Here is a 16,574-nt window from a genome sequence, read left to right as displayed (position 1 = left end):
CTACGAGTCTCCTTAATATATAAATAATAAAATTATAAATATTATAAATGATCAGTGCATGACACGAGTTAATATAATGTCTAGGTGTGCTCACGGGCACATGCTAATCACGGAAACTCATAAATTTGGTGTGTTTTCATTGATGTGGTTGGTGTGAATACAGGGGGATCATCATTATTAAAAGAGTGTAAACCAATCAAAACATAGAAAAACTATCAAATTTTGTGCTTATTGTGTGATCATGGGCACGCACTAGAAAAACCGATATAGGAAAGCTAACTTGTGAAAAGTTTTTCCATATACATGTATGTATCTATTTACAATCAATATTTTGACACAAAAAGAGAGAGGACCATAAATCATTTTGATAATACTATTGACAACTCACATTACATTCACCGACAGCCCACCCTTACCAGACACACACTATCAGATTGTGACACTCGCCATTATTTAATACACTAAAATAAGTTAAAAAGTAAAAACTACTCCCTCTGTTCCAGTCAATTGTATACATTTCTTTTTCACTCTTATAAAACATAGTTTCACAACTTATTTTTAATATTTTCTTTTTTTGTATAAAAATATAAATGTTATACTTTTATACAAAAAAAGAAAATCTTAAAAATAATTTACAGAACTATACTATATTGAAGCATTAAAGTCCGTGCCGCGCCCCCGTCCCAAAATGTATACTATTGACTGGGACGGAGGGAGTACCCCTTTTTCTTTTCTTTATTTTTCACCAGCTAACAAATTTTCAAGATTTAGTTTATATTCTGAAAAATCTTCAAGTTGTTGAATTTTTTTTATGAATCTCGATTCCCCCAGTTTTACACTTACGAATTCAGTGAATATCAATAATACAATAAATCTTTTTCTAAATTACTATCTTACCCCGTAACCCCTCCATCTCCACTGCATCTCTGCCGCATCTCCGTGGGGCCGTCTTCCTCCACCACCACCATAGCTGGGCCCCATCTTCTACCCCACCATGTTCTTTATTAATCATTAAAACATTTCACAACACATATATAATCATCAAAATATTACACAGCTTACACAGATCTATCTCATGTTCTGTCTCTTTGGCCTTACGCGTTAGAATACTGAATACTCTGTCTATACACACACATTATACACAGTCTCTCTCTCTCTCTCTCTCTCTCTCTCTCTCTCTCTCTCATCTCTCTCCTATATATAATTCACAAATTGTAAGTATCTCTAGATCTCTCTCATCTTCAACCTCAGTAGCTGGCACTTATCAAAGTACTTTGTACTGGGGTTCTCTAAACTTCCAAGAAAAGAATAAAGATTTAATCTTTTCTTCATTTTTTTACTGCCACAATAAAATTCTTGTGTGTAAATAAAAGTGTACACATCACATTTTGGGGGTACCCTTGTGATTTGTTCTTTTCTAATTATTCAAGGAATAGTATAATACAAGCTGTATAAACTATACACCATATTTGCTGTGTTCACCTATCAGTCTCTCTCATCATTTAATGTGAGGTTGGTGTTTCTTTCTGATGGGTTTTTAATAGAGTTATTCAAGTTTCCTGCTTTTCCTTTATGGGTCTTGACTTTTGTGTGAGAAAGATTCAATCTTGAAGAGTTTTAGTAGTTTTGGTGTGTGTATTTGTGTCTATGTGTGTGTGACATTTGGGGCTAAATGGATACCAAAGGAAGACTTGTTGCCGGTTCTCATAACAGAAATGAGTTTGTTCTAATCAATGCTGATGAAGTTGGAAGGGTGAGTGCTTAAAGTTTCCATCTTTTTTGCTATTGCTGCATTATGTATCAACTGGATTTCATCTCTTCTTTTCTTCTTGTTCTTTGATATTTTGGGATTTTGTGCCAATTATTGAAGAGCCCATCTGCTCAATTTTGAGATTTCTTGTTTGCTCATTATCTAGTTGAGGTTTCTTGTTTATACTTGTATATCACTAGCTTCTTTAGCCCAATTGCCTAACAAGAGTAAGAAACTTGCTAGTCTAAACTTTGCTATATCAGTTTCTGTGGCTGCAATTTCAGCCAATTTTCTTTACTTATATATCAGAAAATTTCCTTGATTTAGATCTACTGACAGTTCCAATTTCTAACTAGTTTGCTAGATTTCTCTGTAATACTAGTATTTATAGATTTGATGTCTCTTAAAGGCATTATTATAAGAGCCATTTAGTTTCAAGATGGTTTTTAGACTTGATTGCTTTTTCCATATGTGGATATTTCTTGATCTGATTGTAATTGACATCTCTGTGTATATATGTGTGAACGTTGCAGGTGACTTCTGTGAAAGAGTTGAGTGGCCATTTTTGCCAGATTTGCGGAGATGAGATTGAAGTAACTGTGGATGGGGAGCCATTTGTTGCCTGCAATGAATGTGCTTTCCCTGTTTGCAGAAATTGCTATGAATATGAGAGAAGAGAGGGCACTCAGTCATGCCCTCAATGTAGAACCAGATACAAGCGTGTTAAAGGTAATTATAGCTGCCCAATTTAGGTATTACCTTATTAATCAATACTCAGCATGAATTTCAATATTTAACCAATTAACAGGAAGTCCCAGAGTGGATGGAGATGAAGAAGAAGATGAGTTTGATGATTTGGATAATGAGTTTGAGTATGAGAACGATCACAGATACCATCAACATGTAGGCGATCCAAACGCCCCATCTGGTCGCCATAATATTGGCCGTGTTCCATCCAATGCTTCTGGGATCACTACACCCTTAGAGATGGATTCCTCTACTCTTAATCCTGAAATTCCTCTCCTTACCTATGGTCAAGAGGTAAACTGACTTGACATAGCGCTCAGTAGCTATCATGTAATTTTAATTTTTCGAGCCCCTGATAATCTCAGTTATAAAATATATTTCTCTGTCTAAAACAGGATGATGCAATTTCAGCTGACAAGCATGCTCTTATTGTCCCCCCATTTAGGGGACGTGCAAAGCGAGTTCATCCTATGCCATATACTGATTCCTCAGTTTCTTGTATGTTTCTTCAATTATGCTAAATCATAAAGCTTAGAGAGTTAGTTGTCTTAATGTTTACCTGATGCTGATGTTGCAGTTCCGCCTCGTCCAATGGATCCAAAAAAGGATTTGGCAGTATATGGCTATGGTTCCGTAGCATGGAAGGAAAGAATGGAGGATTGGAGGAAAAGACAGAATGAGAAGCTTCAAGTGGTTAAACACCAAGGAGGCAATGGAGGTGGCAAGAATGAAGATGATCTGGATGATCCTGATTTGCCCAAGTAAGTGCAATCATTCTATTATTTGTTATGGGGGTTGTATTCTTTATTCTCGTGTGGAATGTTTTGGTTGTTTGGTGTCTCTTTATTTCCTCATTATAAATCGATTCGTGGTCTGTGGACTCAGACTTTGGAAATGTAGTTTACTTGTGATTTCCTTATAAGTTTGCTGACTAATGTCTTTAAAGATATTTAATTTCAGTTTTGTTCAATTTGTAACTTCTTCTTTATGAAGGAAGATATTGTATGGTTATATATATGTGGAAGAGTTTAATTGGTTTTTGCAGCCATATATCTTTTCAAATTTCCAAAGAAAGACTTTCTAAAGATCAATTTTAATATAGCAAGTCCAAACTGCCTGAGCAACATGAAATAGCCTGTTTCTATCCCATTCTTTTTTTTTTTTGAGGGGTTCCTACCCAACTTTTGTTCAAGTCCAACTACCACATTCAGTAAGTAGACCAAATGTGACGACATTTTTCCATATAATTAAGAGTTGAAACTAGGAAGATTAAATGACGACTGGATAAACTTGTTATCATGTACATATGGATATTTGTCAGTATACAAGGAGGTGCTTTTAGGAGGTAAATATATTGGCATTCTAGATGATCAATGGAAGAACTTTCTTTGTTCCTATATGGTACTCCACAATGCGTCACTAATAATCAACTCACTTTTGCTATTTCAAATGTGATACTCATTTACAGAGATATCATTTAATTTAGTGTCAATAGGTGTTTTCATTTAAGCATCCTGTCCTGACTAGAACATTTTTCTAATGCTGAATTTTTAAACAGGTTACACTTATAGCAGTCACATAAATAGAAGTCACTTTGAGAAGTAAACCTCATAGCAGTGTGTTTGGAAAACATTTTTCTTTTTTTAATATTTATCATCAAATTGATTTGACATGCATAATAAAAGCTTATGAGGAATGCCTTGTGTCTGAAGGGTCGTAACAATACAGTGGATGGTAACAGAAAGAGAAGGATTGTACCTTTTCATTTCTATCTATTTTTTGTTAAAGTATTGATGACTTATTATTCATATTATTTTTTTATAATTTAATCTAGGATGGATGAAGGGAGGCAGCCATTATCAAGGAAGCTACCGATTCCTTCAAGCAAGATAAATCCGTACAGGATGATCATTCTAATCCGAATGGCCATTCTTGGACTGTTTTTTCACTATAGGCTTCGGCATCCAGTGCATGATGCCTTTGCATTGTGGTTGGTATCAGTTATTTGTGAAATTTGGTTTGCCGTATCATGGATATTTGATCAATTTCCGAAATGGTACCCAATTGAGCGAGAAACATACTTGGACAGACTATCTCTAAGGTACACTAAATAGGGGTTATGTATGTCTGTGAACGCGGGATGTCCCTGTGTCATGAATATGATTTCTTTTTATTTGCTCTGATACAAGTTTATATGTTAATATAATAGGTATGAGAAAGAAGGGAAACCTTCCGAGTTGGCTCCTGTCGATGTCTTTGTAAGTACAGTGGATCCATTAAAAGAACCTCCACTCATTACTGCGAACACAGTCTTATCCATCCTCGCTGTAGATTATCCAGTGGACAAGGTTGCTTGTTATGTCTCTGATGATGGTGCTGCTATGCTTACTTTTGAGGCTCTCTCCGAAACATCTGAATTTGCAAGGAAATGGGTTCCCTTCTGCAAGAAGTTTAATATAGAACCTCGTGCCCCAGAGTGGTATTTTGCCGAAAAGGTTGACTATTTGAAAGACAAAGTACATCCTACATTTGTAAGAGAACGCAGGGCAATGAAGGTGTGAAACTGACTGTTCACTTTTTATTTTTTTTGAATATTGCAAGTTGAAGTGGTGTAGCTATATATTCATAAGGAATGCTGAAATGAATTGCGTTTGGGAACATGTATTTCATTTCAAATGACATGATTTCAGGTTTCTTTTCAAATTCTCAACTTAATACTAGTATTTAAATCTCATGGTGTTCAAATGAACTCCAAATCCAACTTTTTATGAACCCAAACATGTCATTTGATCGAATTCAAAATTTCAAATAAAATTCAAGTTCCTAATCAGACCATAAATGACTTTATTAGTGAATTAGGTAATTTGTGTGAAACTGTTACTGAGAGGTCTAAAGTATAACTCTGACTCTATCATATGTCATTTAAACTTATCTTTTGTTGGGAGTAAGTAGTCATTGATCACTAATATATAGTTGTTTGCTGACCATATTACGATGATATCTGATGGTGCAGAGGGATTATGAAGAGTTTAAAGTAAGAATAAATGGCTTGGTTGCAATGGCACAGAAGGTTCCCGAAGAGGGGTGGACAATGCAAGATGGTACCCCATGGCCTGGTAACAACGTTAGAGATCATCCTGGAATGATTCAGGTCTGTGGAATTTTCTTTCTTTTTTTCTACTTCGGCTTTGATGCCATACAAATATACAATATGCTAAAAAACTGATACCAATTGACGTTTAAAATGAAAATAACTGGTTGTAATATACATGCATATGACAGGTGTTCTTAGGTAATAATGGTGTCCTTGACACTGAGGGAAATGAGCTGCCTCATCTGGTTTATGTTTCTCGTGAGAAGAGGCCTGGATTCGAACACCACAAAAAAGCTGGTGCTATGAATTCTCTTGTAAGTTTCTAGCCCACTACATTAATGCATTTTCTGTCTTCATCTTGTTTGAAGTTTGATTAATTTTTAAGTGTTTGTTAGTATATATTTTATTCTCCCTTGTTAACGTATATCATGTGATCTTCTAGATTCGAGTCTCAGCAGTCATCTCCAATGCTCCATACCTACTCAATGTTGATTGTGATCACTATATAAACAATAGTAAAGCACTCAGAGAGTCAATGTGCTTTATGATGGATCCTACATCTGGAAAGAAGATATGCTATGTGCAATTTCCTCAAAGGTTTGATGGGATTGATCGTCATGATAGATACTCAAATCGTAACGTTGTTTTCTTTGATGTAAGTAAAATAGCTTGAGAAATTAAATATTCTCTGTGCGTAGTGCATGTATACCCGTATTAATCCATACAGTTAGGCACCTTTTCTGTATGCTTGAGATGTGGTTTTACTTTATGTTATTCCTAATAGTTGCATTTGTCTACCTATTTCAATCAATGCACAGATTAATATGAAAGGATTAGACGGCATCCAAGGACCGATATATGTTGGAACAGGTTGCGTGTTCAGGAGGCAAGCTCTATATGGATATGATGCGCCTGTCAAGAAGAAAGCTGTAGGAAAAACTTGTAACTGTTTGCCAAAATGGTTTTGCTGCTGTTGTGGATCTAGAAAGAAGACCAAAAAAGGTAAGTCCAAGGAGAAGGACATGAAGAGCAGGGAGCCTTCAACACATTTACCTGCACTTAAGAATATTGAAGAAGGGATCGAAGGTAAAGAATTCAATTATTGCAACTCAGTTAATGTGAATCCAAAGTTTCTTTTTGTGTCAAAGTAGGTGGTTTAAAAATTTCTGAAATAAATTTCCTGATCAAACGTGGATGGGCTTATGTAAATGTTATTGCAGGAATAGATAGTGAAAAAGCAGCTCTCATGCCCAAGATAAATTTTGAGAAAAAGTTTGGACAATCCCCTGTGTTTATAGCATCAACGCTTCTAGAAGAAGGTGGAGTACTGCCCGGAGCAACTTCAGCTTCTCTCTTGAAAGAAGCTATACATGTTATTAGTTGTGGGTATGAAGATAAAACAGATTGGGGAAAAGAGGTACTGATAGTTGCTTTAACATTTAAAGCTATCTAGTTGATTTACTCCAATACTATTCAACTTATGTCTATCTTTAATTTATCAGGTTGGATGGATTTATGGCTCTGTTACTGAGGATATATTGACAGGGTTCAAGATGCACTGCCATGGTTGGCGTTCTGTTTACTGCATTCCTAAAAGGCCTGCCTTTAAAGGGTCAGCTCCCATTAATCTTTCTGATCGTCTTCACCAAGTTCTCAGGTGGGCCCTTGGATCTGTTGAGATTCTCATGAGCAAGCATTGTCCCATCTGGTACGGTTACGGTTGTGGCTTAAAGCCACTGGAACGGTTTTCGTATATAAACTCTGTTGTCTATCCTCTAACGTCCGTTCCTTTGGTTGCTTACTGCACATTGCCGGCTGTCTGTCTTCTAACTGGAAAGTTTATCGTGCCAGAGGTAATCTCCAACCGAACTATCTTAGTTAATGCATATATGTTTTTTTCCCTGTTATTTCAAGTAATCTTTTAAAGATTTGATACTTACATTTACTCTAAACTTTTGCTCCTAAGAGTTCATTATGTGGTAACGGGATACAATGAAATCCTTTGGCGAATAAAAAAGTAGTGATTTGACATTATAATGGTACAAGAAACCTATAAGGAAGTCGACATGAACATATTAGGAGGAGATAACTAGTCAAACTGTCAACTAAAATTTATTATTTTGTTGGGGTTTCCCTGGTCATACGTATATATACTTCAGCTTGCGTGGCTCAATAAATGATTAAATGTCTACATTAGCTCAAATGTTTGTCCTAAACTTTTAAGGTTGTTAAGTGCACACTTGCTACTGAAGATGTGTTGTTTGTAAAACTTGCTAACAGACTTGTCACATTGTTTGCAGATTAGCAATTATGCCAGTCTTGTGTTCATGGCCATGTTTTTGTCCATTGCTGTAACTAGTATTCTAGAGATGCAGTGGGGTCGTGTTGGCATTGATGATCTGTGGAGAAATGAACAATTTTGGGTGATTGGGGGTGTCTCTGCGCATCTTTTTGCTCTCTTTCAAGGTCTTCTTAAGGTCTTGGCAGGAGTAAACACTAGTTTCACTGTTACTTCCAAAGGAGGAGATGATGGTGAATTTTCGGAGCTGTATGTTTTCAAGTGGACTACTTTGTTGCTCCCTCCTTTGACATTGTTAATATTTAACATAGTCGGGGTACTGGTGGGAATTTCAGATGCCATAACTAACGGTTACGAGTCATGGGGACCGCTCTTTGGCAGGCTGTTCTTCGCTATTTGGGTTATTGTTCATCTATATCCCTTCCTAAAAGGAATGATGGGGAAACAGTCTGGAGTTCCAACTATTTTAATCGTCTGGTCGATCCTTCTTGCTTCTATCTTTTCACTTTTATGGGTACGGATCAACCCATTTGTGTCGAGGGATGGCATTGTATTAGAAGTTTGCGGGTTGGATTGTGACTAAGGTAAATCCCTGCTTTAAAGTTTTATGTGGAAAGATTGTTGAAAAATTGCTGGAAAAGTTCACTTAAGTGTGCAGGGAAGACATCTGTTGCACTATAGTTTTGTGTTATAGAAAAATAATTGTCAATAGCAAATATGAGTTTATTAGAGCATTTCATGTTGGTGGTGTGTAGATAGAAGTACAGGTCTGTATCATTAAATTAATATCGATTCTTTCCATACATTACCGTCTTCGAGTTTTTTGTTGGTCGGATGGCAAAATTCGAACGTAAAGATACAATTACTTTTCACTTCAAATTTCCTCTGTTATGAAGAATTCTATGTATACGAGACTTTTTGAATAATTTATGAATACCTGTTGTTAATGTGTCAAAATAGTCTCTTATTATTTTCAACATCAGAGTATATGTTAATCCAAACCAGTACATTGGCTGGTTTAACTTGAGTTATCTCCTTTATTCTCTGAAGACAGTTTAGTTCTCTTAGCTTCTCGGCAGTAGAAAAGTAAATATTGATATACAATGTTGTACCATGCGAGATAACAAAATAACAAAATTATTTTGTTTAAACGAGAAAGAAGAGCAGTGAGCCGTCATATTAGCAGACCGTCTCACAAATAACAAAATTATTTTGTTTAAACGAGAAAGAAGAGCTCTACGCTCCTCGACCACAACCCCGAAAGGTGAATGCATCAGGACTCTGCTTCTAATAGCTTGGGCTGCTACCAAGCAATCAGTCTCGAGAATCCCCTCATACCAGCCGTGCACCTCCATCCAGCTCAAAGCCTCTTTAATGGCCATCACCTCTGCGAGCTCCGGTTGCAAAACTCCAGCTGAGAGCACCGTTCTTGCTTGAATTAAATCGCCTCTGAAATCATGACCAACCATACCAGCTCCGAATACCAGCTGCTCTGGAAATGACCTCAAGTCCTCAACTAACGAATCCTGTGGTTTAACCCAAGTAAATGCTCCATCAACAGGTAGACCTGCATGAGGCAAAGCCACAAAGACCTGCTTTGGGATTCTCTCCATTGTGTAAGGTACTCCCTCCGTCCCCCCTGAGTAGTATACATCGGGGGACGGGGACGCGGCACGGACTTTAATGCTCCTGCAAAGTGTAGTTGTGCAATTTATTTTTAAATTTTTTTTTTCTGAATTAAAGTTTGGATGTTATATTTTTATACAGAAAAAGAAAATCTCAAAAATAAGTTACGGAACTATATTTTATAAAAGTATTGAAATGCGTGTCGGACAGTTAAAAAGAAACGAATAGAATTAAATGGGACAGAGGAAGTAACTTTTTGCTGAATACAAAACTCCATTTGCAGAACAATTCTTGTTACTCCAGACTTTCAAAGAAATTTTCCTGTACCTGTTGATTAATATCTGGAATAATCAAGCTCCAAATATGAGCAGCTTTGGGACACGTTACTAAAGCATGTAACGTCGTTTCCTCATCACCATCACAAACGGGGCACATGTTTCTGCTTTAAAGAACAAAGAGTGGGCAGTAAATCAGAAGCTGCTCTTTAAACCAGATTTAAAACTTTTGCTGGAGCCTTAATACGCCACATACACTCCCAGAATTTCGAGTTTGCTCTGTAGTTTCCACTAGCACTTTTCACTGCAAAAGTTGATATCGGCTTTCACTAACGAAATAAGTTGAAAAGTAGCCTTTTCTATAGAAAAAATACACAAAATGTTATTCTAGTAATTTCATTGTTTTTATATGCCTTTAAAAATTATTGGAAATACGTTACTTTCATTATCTTCAGAAATCTTATCTTTCCATCGAACAAAAAGTATTAGATGTGATAAGCCATTCTGAAATGGTATCTAGAAAATATTGATTATTGAATTATTTAAGTATTAAATCTTGGGTTTTTTTTTCATAAATATCAAAGTCTAAAAGAATTTTTGTGAAAATACTGTTTCTTTTTAAAACAAATCGCAAATATATTATCTTTCAAAAAATATTTGCAAAAATACGGAGATTGCATATAGAACCATATCTGCAACTCCTAACAATCATATATGCAACCACAAATGCAACTTTGAAAAAATCATTTGAAAATTAAATTTATTTGCATGATAAATTGCAACGGGTTGCAAAGGTCCAATGAGCACCCTACGGGGCCAAAAATAATATCACAACTCACAAACATAAAAACAACTCAAAAATCAACTCAAAGCAACCATCAGTAACCAATACTTACAGTTTATTTATGTCTATGTACTTCTCTTTCTTTCTCGATCTGCCTTGTCGTCTCCTTCGTGTTGACCCAAGCAACCATCAGTAACCAATACTTACAGTTTATTTATGTCTATGTACTTCTCTTTCTTTCTCGATCTGCCTTGTCGCCTCCTTCGTGTTGACCCTACCACTTTGCCAAACTCTGACGACTCATTAACATCGATGCACCACCGACAAACAAATAAACCACCGTGAGCAATCAACCACACAAATTAAATACATACAACCACCAATAACACAATCTTTGATCGAGTTTGAATAAATTTTGATTTTTCCAAAATCTGAAACCCATTCATCTCATCGATTGAGAGAAATCGAAGAGAGAGAGGGGCAAAGAAAAAATGAGCCCAATTCAATTCAATTCAGACGGAGAGAGAGTGAGGGGAGGGAGCGGGGAAAGATAGATGAGAGAGGACGTAAAGATGAAGAGAGGAACCGTATATTTGCAATATACAAATTAGAAGCAGGTAGTAAACGTAAAGTTAGAACATTTTTAAGGTGATAGTATTCTTGTAATTAATATGTTAAATAGAGGTATATTTGATAAATTCCCTTACATCTTTTATAAATCGTAATACAATAGAATACATTAGAACACATTTTATATGAATTACATAGCAATAGATTGTTTTACATAAAACAGTTATAGGATGATAGTGGCAATGACACCAGTCACAATGTCACAAAGCTGGCAACTCTTAACACTCATCAGCACTCCAATATGATACACAGAAATTTGGCTGCCACACACTGAGAAAACACACAATGCTTTACACGACTTGATCAATTTAAACTGGAGAAGACATATCCTTTTTCGTCTGGGGGATCCTGCCTTGTTTTTCATTCATCTCATGTAAAGATTGGGTAGAAGAGTGACAAGTGAACCGGGGAAAAAATGACCAGATTTTTACCAAGGTGTATCTGAGAGTCCCCAAGAGCGAAATATAGAGAGGCATGTAGATACTTGCAAAAACAGTGACAGGAAGAAACGCAACCAAGTACATGGCGATGCTAGTCCACTGTTGATTGTGTCGTATCATCAGAATGACTGTCGCGGCAAATGCTAACATCATCATGGACACGGATAATATCAGACATGATATCCCCAGCATTAGCTTCTGTGGAAGTGAGTTTTTGAAGTCTTTTAAGCGGAAGGATGAGGTCAAGATTGAGAGAAATATAATAACCGCTGTCAGGCAAAATGTGAGTGACAGAACGTCACTGATGGTGAAAATGATGAAGAATGTTTGATTTATTAGAACTGGGGAGCCATCGTCTTTTGAACCTCCTGGTACTGTGTATGCGGCTGCAAAGGCGACAGTGGCAATGAGTACAGCGACAATGGAACAGTTCTCTGCTGTGCGCTTTAGCCATTCTTGGGATCGATCACGAAGCTCTTCTTTATGCTCCACAAATAGCTCCTCAGCAGTTTCCCCATCCACGTTTGTGTGCTTGTGAAAGTGTGGTCTGATCACCTTTTTTATGCGCTGTAGAAATAAACGATCAAAACAAAACTATGATCCTGCAATTAAGCATGACAAGCTTGCCTCTTTACTTTAACATATACTCCCTCCGTCCCCCTGAATTGTATACGCACACTTTAATGCTTTTCTAAAGTATAGTTCTATAACTTATTTTTTAATTTTTTTTTCTTAATTCAGAAAAAGATAAAATCTTAAAAATAAATTATAGAACCATATTTTATAGAAGTATTAAAGTGCGTGCCAAATAGTGAACGTATAGAATTAAATGGGACGGAGGGACTATACATTACTCAACTCAAAGCAGATTATTTTGCGGAAAAATGGCATGCAGTCTAAAAATGCTAAAAGAGAAGGGGATGGCACCTCGAACAATAACAAATCATCTTGCAGTTGAAAAGAAGGGCTGCGCTTTTCAGTTTGCTCCACCGCTTCATTAACTACCTTTTTCCCAACCATGTGTAAGATTGAGTTCCCCCTTGCATCACACTTTCGTATCAACCGTCTCATGGGAACTTCCATCTGCTGTACCATTTCAAATATCTGCAGCTGGCGATACTTAATTGCTATGTGTAGAATACACCGGCCATCCTCGTTGATATGCTCAACAGCCTGTGGGTGAACCTGCAGGATTTTCTCGACAATTTCAAAGCAGCCTGTTTGAGTTGCAAGAAGCAGTGGCGTTTGTTGTTTCTCAGCCATCTTCTTTTCCATAGCTATCTCCTTCTCAGTTTTCTTTTTGCTTTCCGGTTGCTTTTCGTTAACAGCTTCAGCTTCTCTTTGGTCAATTACAGACTTGGTGATTTTCCATGATGTATCCTTTGGTATTAAGAAATTCGCAAGCTTTACAGCTTCTTTATACTTTTTCCTTCTATCAACCATTTCGTCCCACCAGGGTACTCTGTAACTTGATGCAGCTTTCAAGAGAATCAAACTCAACAAATTAGCTCAATAATTGATTATTAGCACCGAATACATATCATCTTTGCACATATACAAGTATTCTGTTAGTGTGCTTCTCTCTTATTGTATACGAGATGTAATTTGTGAAAAGAGGTCTGTTCTATATCATTGCAGGCTTCAAAATGCGTCACAAGGTAAAAAGTTTCAATTAACTTAACCAAACCAAGCCACTCGGATATGTGTTGTGTCCGACACTTCATACAAGTTATAGGAACATAGATTGAAACATTTGAACAACGAGATAAATGAGTTGGTTGATAACTAAGATAAATTCATTTTTTTTCATATTGCAAAACATCACTTTGTTTGTCATAACTTAAATTTCAGAGTTTTTATAGTTTACCTTCATGCAAGTGACCAGAACAGTCATCACTCATCACCATCGGCTTTAATACCTGAAACCGCAATATTAAAGTCTGATAATTTTCTGATAAAATGTATATCTATCCTTCCCTGAGAAGTTAGAACAATGTGCAAATAAACCAAACTTACGCGAGTCAATCAATGCCATCAGCCATCCCTCACCACGAAAATGAAATGCTGCTGGATTGCAGGCAAGAAGTTGTAGAGCAGTGAGTCCATCACCGTCTTTTAGGTCAATTAAGTGGTCATACTTCTTGGCAATTTCAAAGGCCAAATCTGTTTATACTAGTTTTTGTTAAAAATTTATTTGATGGTAAAAAAAAAAGAAGCTCAAAAACAGGAAAAACGAGAAAGGAAGATATCCACTCAGCAAAGTATGCTAAGTACTTATTCAGCAACTTGTGACAAAGTTAATCTACATGAATCAGTGACTCATTATCTTATTACATATCAGTTGTGAAAGGAGCATGGTGGTGTCAAGAGCTGAACAATATCCATAGCTACTATTACAACAATTTCCAATAGGCAAAAAGTATCACACAAAGTGATGACTAACATAATCAATAATTTATCTCTGTCATGTAAACAGAGAATTTATGGGAAAGATATCCAGAGAAAAAAAGAAATGACAATCAAAATATTCAGAAATAGGAATCACAAACCAAAATGTTCTGCGGCAATGGCTGCGTGAAGGACAGTACTCCCATCAAACTTCTGATGATACTTCTCCAGCTCCTCTGTATCAAAATCCTTCACTATACAACCACTCAGAAACTTGAATATCGCCTTTTGTCCATAGCGAGCAGCACGGAAAAGCGGATTTTCCATGTTATTGTTCGTTATGGTTAACAAATTTTTGCGCAATTTCAACATCATTTCTACTGCATCCAATAATTTGTCGTAGGTGGCTGCTTCATGAAGAACAGTGTTTCCCCCAGAGTTTTTACGGTCCATCAGATGTATGTATTGGGGCGATAAATTTTCCAATAACTTGATCACCAATCCTACTTGCATGGAATACAAGGCGACATGTAAAATAGTGTCTTTGTGTATGGTTACTACACGCATTGGACCCTCTTCTTCTGCATATTTTTCGCAAAGATCAAGCACTTTCTGCTCATCTTTTTTTATCAGAGCTTGGTAAAGCTCTGCATTATTACTATCAGTAACACTACTAGCCATTACAGTTTTAGCACCAACTTGAGGTTAGAAAGCTGATGAGTAACAATATATTAAGGTGCGCAGAGCATATTGCTCATGTCTAATTGTCTACGTATATATAGAAAGATCTGATCTTCACTGTGTTGCAGGAGGGTAGATATATAATTTTACATGCTAAAAAAAGGTAACATTAACAATAACAATCATGCATTCATTTCTTTCAAAAAAAAATAAAAAATCATGCATTCAATTACTTTTCTTGTCAACTTCTCCAACCAATATGTGATAAGTGTTATTTTTGCGCTAAATTAAGTGATAAGCCTAGCTGATACCTGTCTTCTCTTTGTAACTAAAAAAAAATAGAAGATTAATAAGGGTTTGCAGTTTTGAGAGTCGACTTCCAAAATTCTAGCCGCCACTTCTCCGCTCTTCATCCTTCATCCCTCTTTCTGATTAATCATCTTCGATCTTCCATCTTCTCTTATATTTATCAGTTTTTTCAATAAAACCAAGATCTAATCCTTTTGGGTGAGTTCTTGTTGAGTACCTTGTCATCAAGGTTGTGCCCATCTTTTTGGGATGTTTGTGTTTGTTTTGATGTTTTTGTGTGTCTTGTTATGGGTTTCGGTAACGTTTTCAAGAAGGTGTTACATGATATTTTGGGTGATCCGTATGGCTTGTATCAAATATGGCATGGTGGTAAATATCGCAAGAGCTCACCTTTCACGACATAATATTGTTCATGTTTTGGGGTCATTTTTCGATCCAATATCAGTGGATGTAACTGATAATTCTGAACATTGGGCTACAGATGTTGCTGCTTATGTGAAGGTCGATTGTGATGCTACTATGTTCACAACTGATGTAGGTTGGATTGTTCGAGATTTGATTGTAATTCTTTTTGGTTCAAAGAATTTAAATATTCTACTTGTTAAACGATCTGAAAACAAAGCGGCTATATGTTTAGCTCGTTTTTTGTTTCTTAATCAGGTTGTAATTGACAGTTCGAGGGTTTGTCTCGGCTGGGTTTCAGTTATTTATTAAATTCTTCGCATTTCGTCAAAAAAAAATAAAAAATAGAAGATTAAGAGTTCAACATATAGTTGCTCGTTTAACCCTAGTTGATGTCCTTTACTCCTTTATTGTAGCAAATAATAAAAAAAGGTTGCACGTTCAACATTTATTTTCTCGCTCAAGTCTAACTGATACGTGTTTGGTTCAGAGCCCGGTTAACGGGAATCGGAACCTTAATCCCATGACAAGTGTTTGGATTAGTTATTTGATGCCATGGAATGGGAACCCCAATCCTTTTAGGTGGTTAAATCATACCCTTCCCACCCCTTGGGTTACCATTCCCATTAACCCCCATTCCCATACCCTCCATTCCTATTCCCGATTCCCATTCCCAACCTCAATCCAAACGCCCCCTGATACGGTAAGAGGTCGAGAGTTCAAAATTTAATTAAGGCCTATGCTTCTACTTATGCGAACCTTGTAACATTTTCCAAAGCAAAGAAAAGTATGGGATTCCACAAGATATGGATGCTGGTTAAAGATTTAACCCACATCATTATGTCATCAATCATTGATCTGGACCCTTAGCCAAAAACATTTTACACAAGCAGGAAAAAGTTAAAACATAAAAGGCATTACTAAAAATTAAGTAGCATATATCTGGCCTTGTGTTTCACAAGGTCAAGGATTTGATTTCCCCCAAAACATAAATTGTTGAGTGAGGGCGGGATTTACCCTTCACCCAGTTAATTTTTTTTAAGACCTTGCTGGTGCATTCTGGTTCGCGTTAAAAAGCATATAATAGCATTGAGAAAAGAGCCTACTTTCACCTCCTCTAATAGCCAGAGTTCATGAATTTGGATATTC

The 16,574-nt window shown here is 36.5% G+C and overlaps 3 protein-coding genes across 3 annotated transcripts; 1 reads left to right on the top strand and 2 right to left on the bottom strand.

Moving 5' to 3' along the window:
* Positions 1–1,067: 1,067 nt before the first annotated feature.
* Positions 1,068–8,847, top strand: LOC108202111 (cellulose synthase A catalytic subunit 2 [UDP-forming]). The gene is made up of 14 exons (XM_017370494.2): positions 1,068–1,753; positions 2,284–2,479; positions 2,559–2,791; positions 2,893–2,995; positions 3,075–3,258; positions 4,332–4,598; positions 4,707–5,052; positions 5,511–5,648; positions 5,780–5,905; positions 6,034–6,246; positions 6,410–6,677; positions 6,812–7,008; positions 7,094–7,444; positions 7,892–8,847. The coding sequence occupies exons 1-14, from the start codon at positions 1,673–1,675 to the stop codon at positions 8,471–8,473; spliced, it is 3,285 nt and encodes a 1,094-aa protein (XP_017225983.1). The 5' UTR covers positions 1,068–1,672; the 3' UTR covers positions 8,474–8,847.
* A 2,394-nt stretch (positions 8,848–11,241) lies between these two features.
* On the bottom strand, positions 11,242–14,795 carry LOC108198279 (ankyrin repeat-containing protein ITN1). Its single transcript, XM_017366069.2, has 5 exons — positions 14,195–14,795; positions 13,662–13,808; positions 13,513–13,564; positions 12,573–13,123; positions 11,242–12,212 (listed from the first exon to the last, which is right to left on the bottom strand). The coding sequence occupies exons 3-5, from the start codon at positions 13,550–13,552 to the stop codon at positions 11,514–11,516; spliced, it is 1,290 nt and encodes a 429-aa protein (XP_017221558.1). The 5' UTR covers positions 13,553–13,564; positions 13,662–13,808; positions 14,195–14,795; the 3' UTR covers positions 11,242–11,513.
* Positions 14,187–14,714, bottom strand: LOC108218507 (uncharacterized). Its single transcript, XM_017391480.1, has one exon. The coding sequence runs from the start codon at positions 14,712–14,714 to the stop codon at positions 14,187–14,189; it is 528 nt and encodes a 175-aa protein (XP_017246969.1).
* Positions 14,796–16,574: the final 1,779 nt, after the last annotated feature.

The sequence above is a fragment of the Daucus carota genome, chromosome 1 (genome assembly GCF_001625215.2).
Source record: "Daucus carota subsp. sativus chromosome 1, DH1 v3.0, whole genome shotgun sequence".
In the NCBI taxonomy this organism is placed as follows: Eukaryota; Viridiplantae; Streptophyta; class Magnoliopsida; order Apiales; family Apiaceae; genus Daucus; species Daucus carota.
The sequence above is the reverse complement of the archived record's forward strand: the minus strand, read 5'-3'. Positions and strand labels throughout refer to the sequence as shown.